General features: G+C 49.1%; 1 protein-coding gene across 1 annotated transcript; it reads right to left on the bottom strand.

The window, feature by feature from the left end:
* Positions 1-360: 360 nt before the first annotated feature.
* FAM181B (family with sequence similarity 181 member B) lies at positions 361-3,220 on the bottom strand. The gene has a single exon (XM_074981313.1). The coding sequence runs from the start codon at positions 3,115-3,117 to the stop codon at positions 1,909-1,911; it is 1,209 nt and encodes a 402-aa protein (XP_074837414.1). The 5' UTR covers positions 3,118-3,220; the 3' UTR covers positions 361-1,908.
* Positions 3,221-15,459: the final 12,239 nt, after the last annotated feature.

Genomic DNA, 15,459 nt, shown 5'->3' on the forward strand with positions numbered 1-15,459 from the left:
TTTGTTGATTAAAAGTAAAATTACATCCATTACCAAAACAGTGAGCTGAAAGACTAACAATTAATTTCCAAGGTGTTATTAAAGATCCATCTCCTTCCCCATCCATATATCTGAAAGTTAAATCTCAGTTAAAAATGTCATCTGCACTTGTGAATGAAAGTTGTTTTACTCTTTACTCCCTTCAGTGATATAGGGTAGAATGATTTGCCGTCTCTGGGAGTACTATCTGATTCCACATACCTCCCACTTCCTGTCCATCTACTCCCATTTTAAAAAACAATCCCATTCTAACTGGCCCAAAGCCAAATTCCATTACTGTCTTTTAAGGCTGGCCTGCCAACTAACTCCCCATAAGGAAACTTCAAATTCTGTTGAACTGTTTTCCTGAAAGTAACTATTCTGATCCCTTGGCTTTGGAGTAATTTGCTGCCATACCTGTCATTCTAGGATTGTACTGAAACACTCAATAGAGAACACAAAAACGGAACAGGATGTTGACGGTGAAATACAGCATTCCAAAGGATTTAGGAAAGAGAAAAATTGACCACTAAGCTGTCTTAAATTCCACTTGACAAATCTAGTGGATGAACTACACCAAAAATGAAGATGCAAGAAAAGAGTCTAGTGTATTTCATTCCAAAAGCCACAGGTCTTTAAGCTATTGTGCAGCTTTATTTTTATAGGACTTACCATAAACTCTTTTACATAATTTAAATGATTATCAAATAACCTCCTGTACACAGTAGCGATGGTCTGCATCACTTTCAACGCTTTGACACATTCCTAAAAGAAATTCAACACAGTTTGCGGGAATCATGTTGCTACAGTACATTTTGTCCAGAACATATGCCATGAATTAACTTATTTATTATCATATTGCTGTTTGCAATATTCTGCAACACATTGTTCAATTTCAGGACACTAAGATTTGGTAACAGCATTTACCGTATAGTTATTTTCATTGTTCTCTTAATTTTTATTATTACTATTATTATTTTTGCACTTGTTTGTGTCCTCTGTTGAAAATCTGCCAGCACCTAAAATGCACACAAGTGTGGGACCAGATTTTAAATACACTGTGAGAGCTGACTGAGATTTACTTTTAAACTCAAGTCCCTTACAATTGGTCACGGCTGCTTAGAAGTAAAGCAGCCCCCGTTGCAAAGTAACATCAGACATGTAAATCATTGCATTTGCCTACCGTGTAATAAAAACATATCTCTAATCAATGCTAACAACATGTTACTGGGCACTATAAAAACACCTGAAAGAATAAAATAGATTACATTTTTATTATGTGCGGTGATAGAACCCAAACAAGGAGAGGGGAGACTGTTCAGAATGTGAAGGTAAACAAACACCTAAAGGCCAGATTCTGCCTCTTTTACAATACAATCACATTAATTTCAGTGGGATTACGAGCAGAGTAAGGTATTACCCTCTACTATCCTACATTTATTGCAGCTAGAGAGCTTGATCTTTTTCTTCTGTGACACTTAGCATATGGTCCAAAACCCCCTGAAGTTTGAAAAAGACTCCCCTTGACTTCAGTTGGCTTTGGATCAGACCCTTGACTGCACTGAAACCAATGGCGTAAGACTGGTGTATGGGAGAGTGGGAGCAAGACCAAGCATGACTGTGTTCAGAGGCACACAGTAACAGCACCAAACTGTGGAAAGCCACCCGTGGCAGGCCGGCACTGTAACCCGGCCCCAGGGAGAGGGCTAAGGAGTGCCACCCTCATGGCGCAGCACACCCCTCCTCCCATGCCCTCTCCTTTCTGGGTTCATTCTCCTAACTCAAACCGTGTCAAGGGAGGGGAAATAAAGTGATCGCGGCTCTGCCAGCGGGTCGGTTTCAAGCAGCCAGGGGCCGGCAGGCCTCCTTCCCTCCCTGCCCACGCCTCCCCTAGAGGCCCGAATAAGCCACCCTGTTGTACGCGGCGCTGTACTCATAAGGCACGGGAGGCGGGGGCGGCAGGGGGCAGTCGGGGAAGTAGGGGGCAAAGGCGGCGCCCAGGTGGGCCGGGCTCTCCTCGCCCCCCGCGGGGGCGGGCTCCGAGCTGGCCGGGTAGAGGGGAGCTGCTGGGCCGCCCAGGGCAGGCAGGGGCCGCAAGGTCTCGGGCAGGCTCAGGCTGCTGCAGGACCCCGCCGACGACGACGACGCCGGGGGGCTCTTCTTGGCGGGGCTGCTGCCGGGGCCCGGCGGGCTCCAGGCCGACTCCGGGTAGAGCATCCCCCCGAGCAGGTGCGGGGGCAGCGGCGGGAGGTGGGGCTCGTACAGGCCGTGCTCCATGGCCAGCTCGGGGGGCAGGCGGGCCGGGCCGCCCGGGAACCCCTCCTGCGCGGGGGGCGGCTCCGGGAGCAGGGCGCCGTAGTCGGGGGCCAGCAGCTCGAAGAACTCGGCCGCCTCCGCGCCGCCCTCCAGCGCCTTGGGGCTGGCGCCGAGCGGGGCGCGGGGCGGCGGCTGCGCGGCCGGCTCGGTGAAGAAGGACAGGGGCAGGTTGCGGTTGCGGAGCGGCACCTTGCGGGGGCCGCCGCCGCCGCCTCCCCCGCAGCCCCCGCCGGCCGGGCCCTGCTCGCCCGCCCGGCCCTGGTGCAGCGAGTCGAAGAGGGCAGCCAGGCTCTTGCTCTGCAGGCTGCTGGCCGCCTGCGAGGCCTCCCGCTTGGCGGGGGGCTTGCAATGGCCGGCGGGGCCGGGCAGGCCGGCGGGCTGGGGCGAGGCGGCCCCTGCCGGCGGGGCTGGCCGCTTGGGCGGCTCCTGGCCCCCGGCCGGGGCTAGCGCTGCCGGGCCGGAGGCGATGATGCCCGTGCAGCGCTTGATCTGCTTCTGCAGATACTTCCTGTGGTTCACTTTCCTCTTGGACTTGACCGGCTTGTCCAGGGCCAGCTTGATGTTGCTGGAAGCCGAGTCAATGAAGCTGAGCAGGTCCCGGGTGGCTTCTTTAAAATCCCCGGGGTCTTCTCCGCCCGCCCCGCCTGCCCCTCCGCCCAGGAGAGCCGCTCCGCCGTCCTCGTAGCTCTTCTCCAGGTCCACATAGTCCGCCAAGCCCCCGGCGGCCGGGAAGCAGAAGGGGCTGAAGTGATGCGGGTTGAGGATAGCGGCTTGCACGGCCATCGCCTCCCTCCTCGCGGCGGCTGCTGCTGCCTTCAGCTCCGGGGCGGAGAAGCTACTTTTTGCCCTTGGCGAAGGGTTGTCCGCTGTACCACCGGCGTGTGTGTGTCATGGTCCTGCCAGGGTGCGCTGCAAGCCCTGGGAGGGGAGACACCGGCGCGAGCTCCAGATCGCTGCCCCTGGCTTCCCCCGCCCCAAGAGAGTTCATTAGGTCTCGGGAGAGGTGGAGGAGGAGGGGGCTAATGATGCTGCCCGTGTTTATAAAAAAAAGAGGAGGAGGAGGGACCAGGAGTTGAGCTAATTGTTAACCCTTTGGTTTCATTCTCCTAGGGCAGCTGTAATTTCGGGCCCATCCAGAGCTAATTTGTATTGTTGTGTGGTGCGTAGACATCACGACACGTGCTTTAGGCCCTGGCTGGACTGTGGAACAGGTTGAGTTTGTAAATATGTGAGCCAGCAGGGTTTAAAACACCATTAAAGCCGGGTTACCTAGGGGTTTACTGCTAACTCGAGCTTAGAAGGGGCTCTTCGGTGTAACAAATGACAAGGGGTGAGGGAGCTGCACTGGTCTTTTGAAACCATTTGGGTGTAAATGTGTTTGTAAAAAAGTTTTTAAACATAACTTGTTTTCCAAGTCTAGGCAGGTCTTGAAAAACTTTTAAGGCCCCAGTCCTCCAGAAACTATTGGACTAGTTGCATATTAAGCATGCGCCTGAATCCATGCATGAATGAAAATAAAATGGAGTGGATTTTAAAAATTGTGCAAAATAAAACATTTTCAAAGGTTTGCTCAAGTAAACTATGATCTGCCTTGAAATCTATTTTAAAATTTACACTTTTCATTTTAAAAAACGCAAAAGGCGTGCTACTTAAGACATTTTAAAAATGGGAACTCTTGTATATCCTGAATCAAAGCGACTAAACTAAATTCACTACAAAATCCAAGTGTCAGTTCTCACAGTCTCTCTCCAGCAATTTCAGCAGAACCTGCTCCCTGTGAATTTTGGCTAGAGGGAAACTTTGCAGTGTAAAATGAAAGGTCTGAATTATTTAGATGCACTGCATTGTACACATTTCATAGCCTCTTTATAGTGAAGTTTCATTTAGACTAAAATATTTCTTAAAAAAAACATGAGGTCGCAATGATTCCCATGAGTCATTCTTTCCGCCCGAAAGTTAAACTGCTAAATTTTGTTTGTTTTTAGAACTTACTGGGTCAGACAAATGGTCACTCTAGCCCAGTATCCTGTCTTCTGACAGTGTCCAACATCTGATGCTTCAGAGGGAATAAAGAGCACCCAGTCATAAATGATCCATCCCCTTTCACTTGTTCCCAGCTTCTGGCAAACAGAGACTAGGGACACTTAGAAACATGGTTTTGCATCTTTGCCCACCCTGGCTAACAGGCACTCATGGACTTATCCTCCAAAAAGGCAACGGGTGAGGGGAGTCACAGGAGGGGGCCGCTGGCTACGCATCTCCTCTCCAGTGCAAGGAAGGGCCAGGAAAAATCACTACAACTTCCAGCCCTGCCTCTCCCCACCACTGTTCTACCCTGCTGTTGCTTTGCTCCTCCCCCACCAGTGTTCCCTGTAAGCTGAGTGCTGGGGGGCCACTCAGGAGAGATTCTGGTGCTGCTCAGTTGATTAGCAAAGTACCCATGGCACCCACAGCCATCAACATGTGTTTCTACTGGTGTTGCACATCACTATGTGCCTTGGTGCACATAATAAAATTTATTCCACACAGGATGAAAAAAATTAGAGGGACCCCTTCTCTCCAGTCCTGCCCCTACCTTTTTCATAGCCAAGATGGCCCAGGGGACTAGCGAGGCCGTATGGCCAGCTCTGGCAGCAGGGAAACACCCAGTTTGGGGAACAAACTCCCCTCCTAGTCCTAGGGTTCTTGTGCCTAGGGAGATGTTAAGTAAAGTTAGTGGAGGTAGGTTGGCCAGATGTCCATTATTAAAAGGACAGTCCTACATGTGAACCCAACTGCTGGCTGGAACCCTGCTTGCCACCCATCCACTCACCAGCAGTGAGTGCAGCGGGGTTGGAGGGGTCCAGCGGCTGATGATGGGGCTGGGTGTGCAGGCTGGTGGCTTGATGAAATGCAGCACACAGAGCCAGCCACTCCTCCTGCTGGTCCATCAGTGCAGCTCATGTGTGCAGGCTGTCAACCAGCAGGGTTCAGCCCACCTTGTCGTATTTCAGGCTGGCACTGACAGCACACTGTGAGCTGCAGCAGCCAGTGACATGTGGCTTCTCATGCCCATCTATTGGCAGGAAGGGACAAGCTGCTTCCAGCCACATGCAGGGGCAGGTGGGAGGATGAAGAGATCAGCTCTGCAAAGACACTGGCCAGGTCATCCCTTTCCCTGCCCCATCTGGAAGCAGCTCCCCTCCCTTTTCTCCCGCACGGTGTCCAGAGGCTGCTGCTGGCCAGATTCTGGTGTGAACCCTGGCAGAAATCTGAGGAGGGCAGCATGTAACCCCTTGAACCCCTGCATACATGTGTTGACCCAGAAGACATGGCACCAGGTGCCAGGAAAGATGGCTCTGTCCTGAGGCCCCAGCACTCACGGAGGATGTAGAATACGAAGCAGGGAGGGTTGGGTCATTTGGGCGACTTCCCTGCTGGGGTGTGTATCATCTCTCTCTTATGGGGGACTGATCTGCGATGGGCATGTGACAAACATTTCCATATCCCCTTTGAACCCAAAAGCTGAAGAGATAAGTAGGTAAGTACCACACAGTATTTCCTTTTAGCGGGGACTTGCTCAACTTGATGTTAACCTGAATACTTAGCGCTGATTAATTCCACTGAAATTACTTGAATACAAGTAATTTAACCAGGTGTGCTGTATTCAGCGTAGGGAAATATGGTCACCTTAAGCAGAGGAATCTTCATGAATAAAAACTAATTGAGCCCTGGAGTGTCCCGAACCAAATTCTGTCGTGGTGTGAGAAAGTACGACTCAGCTGAGATCAATGGTGTTAAACCCACATTCCCCAAATTTGAATTTGGCCTTTTTTGTTTACTCCAAATCCTCAGAAAACTCTCTTGACATCAGAGGTAGCCAAGCTAGTCTGTATTTTCAAAAACAACAAGAAGTCCTGTGGCACCTTATAAACTTACAGATATTTTGGAGCATATGCTTTCTTGGGCATCTGATGAAGCAGGTTTTTGCCCACAAAAGCTTATGCTCCAAATATCTGTTAGTCTGTAAGATGCCACAGGACTTTTTGTTGTCTCTTGACATCAAGTGTCATCCTTAGGTAAATCATAAGAAGCTGTGAAGTGTAGTAGCTACAATGCTAAATGGAATGCTAAATTCTAGAGAGCTTTTCAGACCAATCCGTACAGTGGCTTTTGGGATTTTCTGACTATTGCAGACAGTTACTGCTGCTTATTTGCCTTTTTTTTTTTTTGCCTTTCTCTAATTGCTGTTGCCACAGAAACTTGCCCCCTACCTACCATATTGAAGAAGCAACCCAGATATAATTTAAATGCCAGCAGGTTGTAAACAATGTTTTTATGTAAAATTCAGGTAATTCCACATGAGCAACATAGCTGACTTCTATTCAGACTAAAATTGAATGAGGACAATTTCAGAAACCGAGCTCCATAAAATGCACAAGGGCAAGCTTGTTAGATAAATCATGAAGTGTATTTTAGGGCTAAACCCTGCAGACCTAATACCACTAAACTCTAACTAGCCTTCTTATTCGTTTGTTTGTTTGTTTGATTGTTTGTTTATTTACCATATTGCAGGAGCATTTAGAAGCAACTCTCGTGAACCAGGATGCTGTTGTAGTGGGTGCTTTGTACACAGAACAAGAGCATCTGGGCACCAAAGAGCTTCCCCTCTAGCCGCGACAGGCATTCTGTTGGAATACAGAGTGTGGGTGAAGTTTGGGTCTCTTGCACAAAACCTCAGCAGAACATTCTGGAGTCTCACTGGTGTAAATGGATGGAGGAATTTGACCCAGATGTTGTTGTGGGAATGTCCCTTCTTTTAGGAGACTTCAGGAAATACGTGTCTATGTATTTCACAATCTGGTGGCCTCCTGCAACAAGCCATCTATGTTCTATTCCTGCCAACAGATTGCCAAGCTCACAATTTTCATAGGCATGCGTGGTCCTCTTGTGGCTTCTTCCCGCCCATCCCTTGGAACCTATGGGAATCCCTTCAAGAGGATTCCATGCAGAAGGGGCTTGGAGGCTTGGGCTCAGTGGAGGTGAAGCATGGAGCTGCTCAACCTGTAGCTGTCCTAGGTCCTAGCAATATTTATTGACTTTGCAGTAAAAGTCAGACCTCCCTTGACTCTGAAGAGAGCTAAGAGCTGGGCAATGTCAAAACACCTGCACAACTGTAGGACTGTTCATCTCTCTGGTGGGCTGTTCCACCTCTACTTTCCACTGATTGAAAACAAACAATAACAACTCTCAGCCATGAATGAACAATCAGTCATGTCGTGCTCATGCACTGCAAATGTAAGTCCACATGCCCCATCAGTTTGCTGGTGGAGCGGAACAGAAAGCTAAGAGTCTGGGTTGGACATAGCAAGAAGATTTGGCTCCCATGTGTGCTGTTCCTCCCTCCTGCTCTCAGGACACCCTTCAATAGGTTTCATGCAACAGTTTCAGCAACTCAGGAAAATAAGTACCTGAGGTCTGAATCTCCACTGCTCAGCATTAACATGGCACTGCACAAGGCAGGAGATAGTGGAAAATGTAAGACCATGATCTTTCGCCCGGACGGGGACAATTTCCTTTCAAATAGATATGGCACAATTCAGAAATAGGCTGATTAGTATTATCATGAGATGAGCAGCTGCTTAAGCATTGTCAGAACAATATTTCAGAATGAATTTGGGTGGTGTTATATGTTGAGTAGCTGAATATCTGGTACATCAGAGAGAAACGCTGAAAGGCTGAAATTCTATTCTGTAAGGCTGAATCCATTCAATTAAAAGCTTTACTAATGCAGCTACAGATTAGTGGAAGACTTTATTATGACCTGAAATTTTCAGAGCATTAAAACACTGGCTCTGTCTGTGAACCAAAGTTTGCTTTCAGCTGTGCTAAGTGGCAGAATTTATATATCATAGGCAAGATTTGGAGAGCAAAACCCCTCATAATTGCATTAAACATGCATATTCTTTCTGAGTACCTTAAGTAGAGCAATGCCAGGAAAGAAGTGTCCTAAACAATATGTCAACAATTTGCAAAAGAACTGACATTTCAGGGAAGGAAATAGTCATTTGATTATTCCTGCAAAATGCCTCTCTTTAATAACAATTATGCAAGCCAATGCTCTTCTCGCTTTTCCTATGTTACTCTGGGTTGATTATGTCCTGTATTCTGATTCAAATATTCATCCCAGAATTGAGCCAGATAATTCAGCTGTGTGCCAGGAACCTCTCCATGGGAAGCTGATGAGAGAAACATTTTTCCCTTTGGGTCTTCCGGAGAGCCACAAAACAGCCACTGCTCCAGTCTAGTAGCTGGACCAATGCCATGGTCCCCCTAGCCCTCTTGTCTGATCTCTAGAAGTACTGGGACGAGACAGGAAAAAAACAAGACCAGAGATTCTAGATAGTCAATGGGGCTGACAGCCAGTGCAAGTCCTGGGGCAAGGTGAGAGGGGGCCTGGCTCCATGTCCCAGAAGGGGGTGGGGCCTAGGGTAGTCAGTCCCTAGCACTACCTGGACCATATCTCTGGGCATCCGTCTCTCCCTCAGAGCCAAGAGGAGCAGCAGAGCAATGCTGCTGCAGCACATCATAGGGACCCAGGGCTCCAGGGCCCTTTGAAATGCTGGGCTCTGGGCCAGCTGCCCCCTTTGCTCCTTCCCCATCTGTATGTAGCAGAACATCCTCTGGTTCTGGCCCTTCCCCATTTCACAGCCTTCACAGGCCCTTATGGGAACTGGGCTCTGTGCAAGGGGTGTACAACCTGTGTGAGACCTCCCAAATGTTGTAAGGAAGCCAGCTGGGGAGGAGGTTTGTTTTGTTTTGTTTTGTTTTGATTTGTTTTGATTTTGCTGAAACATTTTAAGAAGACAAATTAATTGGAACGTGCGAACAGACATATTGGGTCACACCAATGGTCCATCAAGCTGAGTATCCTGTCTCCTGACAGTACCAATGCCAGGTGCTTCAAAGGGAATGAACAGAACAGTTAATCATCAGATGAACCATCCCCAGGCACCCATATCTAGCTTCTGGCAAACAGACAAGGGCAGTGGGACTGATGGCCTCCCCAGGCCTCTGGCAAAGAAGTGGGGAGACCTGGCTCTGCACCCCAAAAAGGGATGGGGCCTTGGGCAGAATGGGTGGCACTGGCCTCAGAGCTGCCTGGAGCGTATCACACTGCCTCCTGCCTCAGCACCCTCAGAGACACCCAGAGTGTGCCACGCGATGCTCCAGTGAAAGGGAGCTTTAAAAAGTCTGGTGCTCCAGCTGCCACTGCAGTAGTAGCAGGGGAAGCCGGGAGTCCCAGTCTCTTTTCAGTCACTAGGCCCCAGAGTAAGGATTTATTGAACCAAAGAACAGGTACCAGATTCTGTCCCATTGGCTTCAGTGGGGCTACTCTTGGGAGCAACTTCCACCATGAGTGAAGACCCATTTGGACTTCTCAGAGAGCAAGCTACTACACAATACAAATAAGGCTAACAGGTTCTGGTCCTAAGTACAGACTTCGGATTTGGCGCCTTATTAGCAGGACCATACCCTATCAAAGCCTGAGAGTTTTAAGTATCATGTTTGTGGTATTTGCAGTACATGGAATTAACGGGACTTGGTTTTGTTTCACGATTGCCTCAGCAAGGCAGCACTGAAGGAGCAAAGCAGGGAGGGAATTTTTGTTTCCCCCCCTACCCCCGCCCTGCCTGCAGTTGTACAAACTTATGTGGTCATCAAGTGATGGGAAAATCTCTCTGCCAAACAGGTGTCACTGTTCTAAGCATACAGTCTCATTTCCTGATCGTGTCTTAATCTGCTAGTTGGTTGTGAAAGTTGATTTCTTGCACATTCTTATATCAGTGGGAATTTCTGCCCTTCCCTGACAAGCATTATGGGCAGCCTTTGACATACAGCCCTACAGGACCTAAATAGGCGGCTATTCTTTCCCTACACTGAAAGGGAGCTTTGTGCCAGGGATTCATTAAACTGCACTGCACAGCCCTTCATAAATGGGGCTCAATAATGAACAGTCGATTTAACTGGAAAAGCTGTTGGAGCTGTTAAATTAAAGGGAAATAAAGTGCACTTCAGGCTCAGTCTGCCAGAAGAAAATGTTGACCTAAAAAATCTTCATTTTATTGAACCTCAGTAAACAATCTAAAATTTCCAGGAAGTTTGTACTTGTAACAGTTAGAGAAAGTAAAAACATGCTGGGTTTGGTCCTGTTATTAAAGAAATGATGTGACACAATAAAATGCTTTACAGTATTAGTCACAGAGTTGAAGGACATGTGTTTAGCCTGAGTAGTAGAAAGTGGGTGTATATATTTATATACATGGGCTTGATCCCTAGGTAACATAAAACAGTGTAGAGCCATTGAAGTCAAATAATCACTTATATATATTCATTTGGCCTTTGATGGACCTAGAGGCCATTGTCTCAGTTTCCTGGGTCCGTTTGATCTTGTTATCCAGTTCATGTTCTCTTAAACATACGCCTCCCAGAAGAAGGGGGAAGGGGAGGCTTGTGCACAGGTGACATGAGTGTAAGCATGGCATCGCTTTCAAAAGAGCTGCATAAAGACAAAGTCTAAACCAGAGTCATTGCTATGCAGAGGCTCAGAACTCTGTCAAGAAGAGCCTAAAGGGCTTGGACACAGTTGCTCATGTTGGGCCAGATTCTGAAACTGATACACTGAGTAACTCCTGCAGATTTGAGTAGGGCTGTTTGAGGTGAAGGGTAAAGTAAAGAAGGATGTCAGAGTCTGGCCCTAAGTCCCAGACTTTTCCTTCTATTTTTCTTTTATACAACAAAAAAGACATTAAATGGAAATTAGGTATGAAAAAGACCCTCTAGGTCACTGAAGGCATTTGGCATTCTTTGCACACCCAAAATTCCCATTGGACTCTGGCAGTTTTTGGGTGTGCAGAGAATGCAGCCCCTTGGGAGTTCAAGATCGTGTCCTGTATTTTTAGTGCTTTGTAAAGACCCCCTAGCATTTACAGAGCAAGAGCCTGCTCTAGGGAGAGTCTCCTCAAAGCCACTGGGAATTTTGTCTGATCAAAGAATGCAAGACTGAGCCCATACTAATTTTGACAGAGGGAAAATATTTAGCTTTATCGGTGAGGATCAGAATCCTTAAGAGAGGGCAAAGCTTTATCCCCTCCGCCCCCCGAGTTACTATGGCTTTACCCCAGTGTAATTCCTTGGTTTCAATAGAGTAACTCTGGCGTAAAACTGGAGTTATATAGCAGTGAATCAGGCTGTTTATCTTAGTCATTTGTCTGTCCCTGTCATGCAAATAGTCATATATGTCAGAGGAATAGCCTTGTTAGGCTGCAGCTTCACAAATAACAAGCAGTCCTGTAGCACCTTAAAGACGAACACATTTATCTATTAGCTAATGAGCTTTTGTGTGTAAGACCCACTTCCTTGGATTATATGTTCCTCAGTCATATCGCTGTTACTCCATGCGCATTTCATATATTTAGTGTATGCATTTAATTTGTCACACTGTCTTATATAAGTGAACCCTATCTTGAGAAGTTAGAGCGGAAACCTAGAGTAAAATCAAAAGAAACATCCAGTGGTAAAGAAAACTTTTCCTAAAACAGCTTGTGAGAAAGCAAACCTTGATTTCAGAATCTGAAACTCTGTGTGCCCTTCTCCCTGAGTTAGTCTGGAGCTGCCTGTTAGTTGTATGAACTTTGTATTTGGATAGGAGGATTTCCTTTCTGAAGCATTCATGTTCACTTCCTGCATTGTACTAAAACTTTTGTTTAATTTCTCTAGCTTTAAGGAACATTTTAAAGGCTTCTCCAATAGATTTTCAGCTTTCCACTTTAAATTGTTTAGACTTCAAAAAGTACCCAATTATTTAACACCACAAAAACCCAGAGAGAATATTGGTTTCATTTTATAAATCTTCCATTTGAGTCTGCATAATTATCCATGGCTTAATTATAAATGGCTGATATAAATCACAATGTCACGAAAGTTACAAAACCATGAAATTCTGTGTCTGCCATGAAAATAGTGCACTTGATAACTTTTGTGGGCTGCTTTATTGAAAGCAGGGCATCAATGGCTGGCCATTGGCTCTCCATCACTACTAAAAAGATGAATAAAAGCACCATTTGCCGTTTGCAAAACGTGTGGTAGGGGCTGGAATCATTGGTATTTTATCTGGCTTATTTGCTTTCATATAGATTGTAAATCCTGCTCCCAAACCAGCATTCAGCTGCAATATAAATATTCATTAGAAAAAAATCAATGACTATTTGTAAATAAAATTACACTGTTAGCAGTTTTGTAACAGGAGATTTTCTTTTCCATTTTCCTCCTCTGTGATATTTGCCATCTTTTGAACAGTTTCATACTTGGTGCATAGAGAGTTCTGCATGTGAATGTATGTGCTATGACAGCAAACCTGTTTCCCTTACCTTTATCGTTTGCATGTTGCTTTGATTGTCAATTTTTCAATGAGCAGCAAATAAAAAAGGAAGCTTTTTAAATGAAAAACTAACCACTTATGTAAAACACTGGCTTGTGTATCCCAGACTAACTAACTGAGGATGATGGTAATCCCCTTTTGCTTTACAAAAATCATGACTCACTGAATAATATGACTCACTGAGGCCACGTCACACTAGCCGGCTACTTCGAAGTAGCTGGCACAACTTCAAAATAGCACGTGTCATGTCTACACACACCACACACTACTTCAAAGTTGAAATCGACATTCGGCAGCAAGACGTCGAAATCACTATTCCCATCAAAAGATGAGACTAGTTCCCTACTTTGAAGTTAAACGTCGAAGCAGGGCGTGTGCAGATGATCTGTGTCCTGCTACTTTGAATAGCGGGGTCCTCCATGGCGGCAATCAGCTGAAGGGTTGAGACATGCTGTCCAGCCCCTGCAGGGCTCTATGATCATCATGCGCAGAGCCCTTCGAGCACCACAGACCCGTATATCCTGTGGCAGGAAGCTGAGAGTGTGCAGGCAGCAGCACACACACGTGGCAACCCTGCACACCCTCCAGAGACCGCCACCAGTCCAACCAGCACCTATGGCAGCCAGCCAGCCCCCTGAGCACCCCCCAGGCCGCCCAAGGGGCCCCAGGTCCCTCAGGCAGCCAAATGGGGGGCCAAAAAGCTATGGGGCCCCTCCTGGATGGAGGCCAAGCTCCAAGACCTGCTGGGACTCTGGGGTGAGGAGGAGGTGCTCCACATAATGGGGAGAAAGTAGTGGAATGCAGAAGCGTTCACCCGGCTGGCCAAGGGTCTGACTGCCCAGGGTCACTCTGCCCGCACTCCAGATCGCATCCGGACCAAAGTCAAGGAGCTGCAACAGGGTTACGCCTGGGCCTGGGACTCGGCCAGCTGGTCTGGAGCCACCCCCGCCTCTTGCCCCTATTACAGGGCACTCAGGGCCATCCTGGGCCCCCGGGACACTACCTCCCCCAGCAGCCACACTGGACACCACAGCTGAGGAGTGCCAGCAGGCCTCTGAGCCGGAGTCCGTCCCGGAGGCCAGCTCCGCACCCCGGGGCCCACCCAAGGAGGCAGCCCTTGGGACAGTGGAGGAGGGGTCCAGCAGTGAGGATCGGGGACTCCTCATCGACCTCCCCTCCTGGAGCTCCAGCAAGGCATCCGCCCACTGGGTGTCCCCCGACCACGGCAGTGGATGGTCAGGCATGTACCCCACAGGGCACACACCCCCAGGCCACAGGGCAGGGGCACCAGCCATGACTGGGGGCTCCCCATACTCCCAGCAGACCCCAGCCCGCAACTGCCCAGCCACAGCATGGTTCCAGGAGAGCAGCATGGCCATCAGCGCCCATCAGCACCCGCACCCACGGACAGCACCATGCCCTAACCCTGGAGGAGGGGGTGACCACACAATGGGGCCACCCACAGGGACACCACACCCACAAATGGGTGACGGATACCCAGCCCGCAAGGAGGAAAGTGGGTGTGGGCCACAGGCCAGGGCCCAGTACTAACAGCCTTCCCCTCGCTCTCTCCCTCTTTCCCCAGCTGCGCTATCTGAGGCCCCAGGGAGCCAGGCACCCTCCATTGTCCCAGAGAGCCCAATGGAGGTCAGGGACCGCCAGCACCTGGGGACACCAGCAGCACCAGGACGGGTGTGCCACCGCCAGACCCAGGGGATGGCCCCCATGGACCCCCAGCTCCTGGCAATTCTCTGGTGGCAGGTGGATGTGGCCAAGGCGAGGCTGCAATTTGACTGGGAGGAGTCCACCTGGTGCCAGGCAGACTGGTGGGAGTTCATAGGGGTGTTCCAGGATATAGCCTGATCATTCCAGGAGGCCGCGGCTTGGGTACCGCCCTGCCACTGTCCCCTCTGCTGCCCTCTCTGCTGTCCCACCTGCCGACCTGCCTTCTGCCCCATCTGCCACCACGCCTGCCAGCCCCCTCAGGACTGGAGATGGCTGGGGCTGAAGACCGGCCACAGGAGGCAACCCAGCCCTCCCTGCCAGTCCTCCCAACTCCCAGCCTGCTGTACCAGAGACTGTGGACAAGGGTGGGGCCCAGGACCCGAACCCGACAGGGGTCGTGCCCCTCTACCCCCACCCTGCAGTGATGGGCCAATGGTCGAGCCGTCCACTGGCCCCCCATGTATATAGTTTTCCCCTATTTTTATATAGCTGTCCTCGCATTTGTATATAGTTGTCTCCCCCATTTGTATGTTAGCTCCAGTTCATTGTGCACATACCATACTAGACAGTTTTATCAGTTATTCAATAATTCACAGTTTTATTTTTCAAAGAATCCTGTGAGACGTGTGCTTGTTGGGGGGGATAATGTGTAGGTGTCGGGGGCAGTGTGCGGGTGGTTGGGGCGGTGTGCTGGCAGTGTGCAGGTAGTGGGGGCAGTGTGTGGGAAGCCTGCTGGGGATGGCCAGGGAGGTGCTTAGGGGGCACCCTGATCCAGTCTCTCGGACATGTACCCCCTCCTGGTGGTCCTGGTGACTGGGTGTGGTGGCCAGCTGGGGGAAGCCCATGCCAGCACTGACTGTCCACCCTTGGATGAAGGCCTCCCCCTTGCTCGCGACAATGTTGTGAAGCATGCAGCATGCACCCACAACCTGGGGGATGTTCTGGAGGCTGATGTCCAGGCAGGCAAGAAAGCACCACCA

Source organism: Carettochelys insculpta, chromosome 1 (genome assembly GCF_033958435.1).
Source record: "Carettochelys insculpta isolate YL-2023 chromosome 1, ASM3395843v1, whole genome shotgun sequence".
Taxonomy (NCBI): Eukaryota; Metazoa; Chordata; order Testudines; family Carettochelyidae; genus Carettochelys; species Carettochelys insculpta.

Excerpts from the sequence above, each read along its gene's own strand:
- FAM181B (XM_074981313.1), bottom strand. The coding sequence starts at position 3,117 with ATGGCCGTGCAAGCCGCTATCCTCAACCCGCATCACTTCAGCCCCTTC.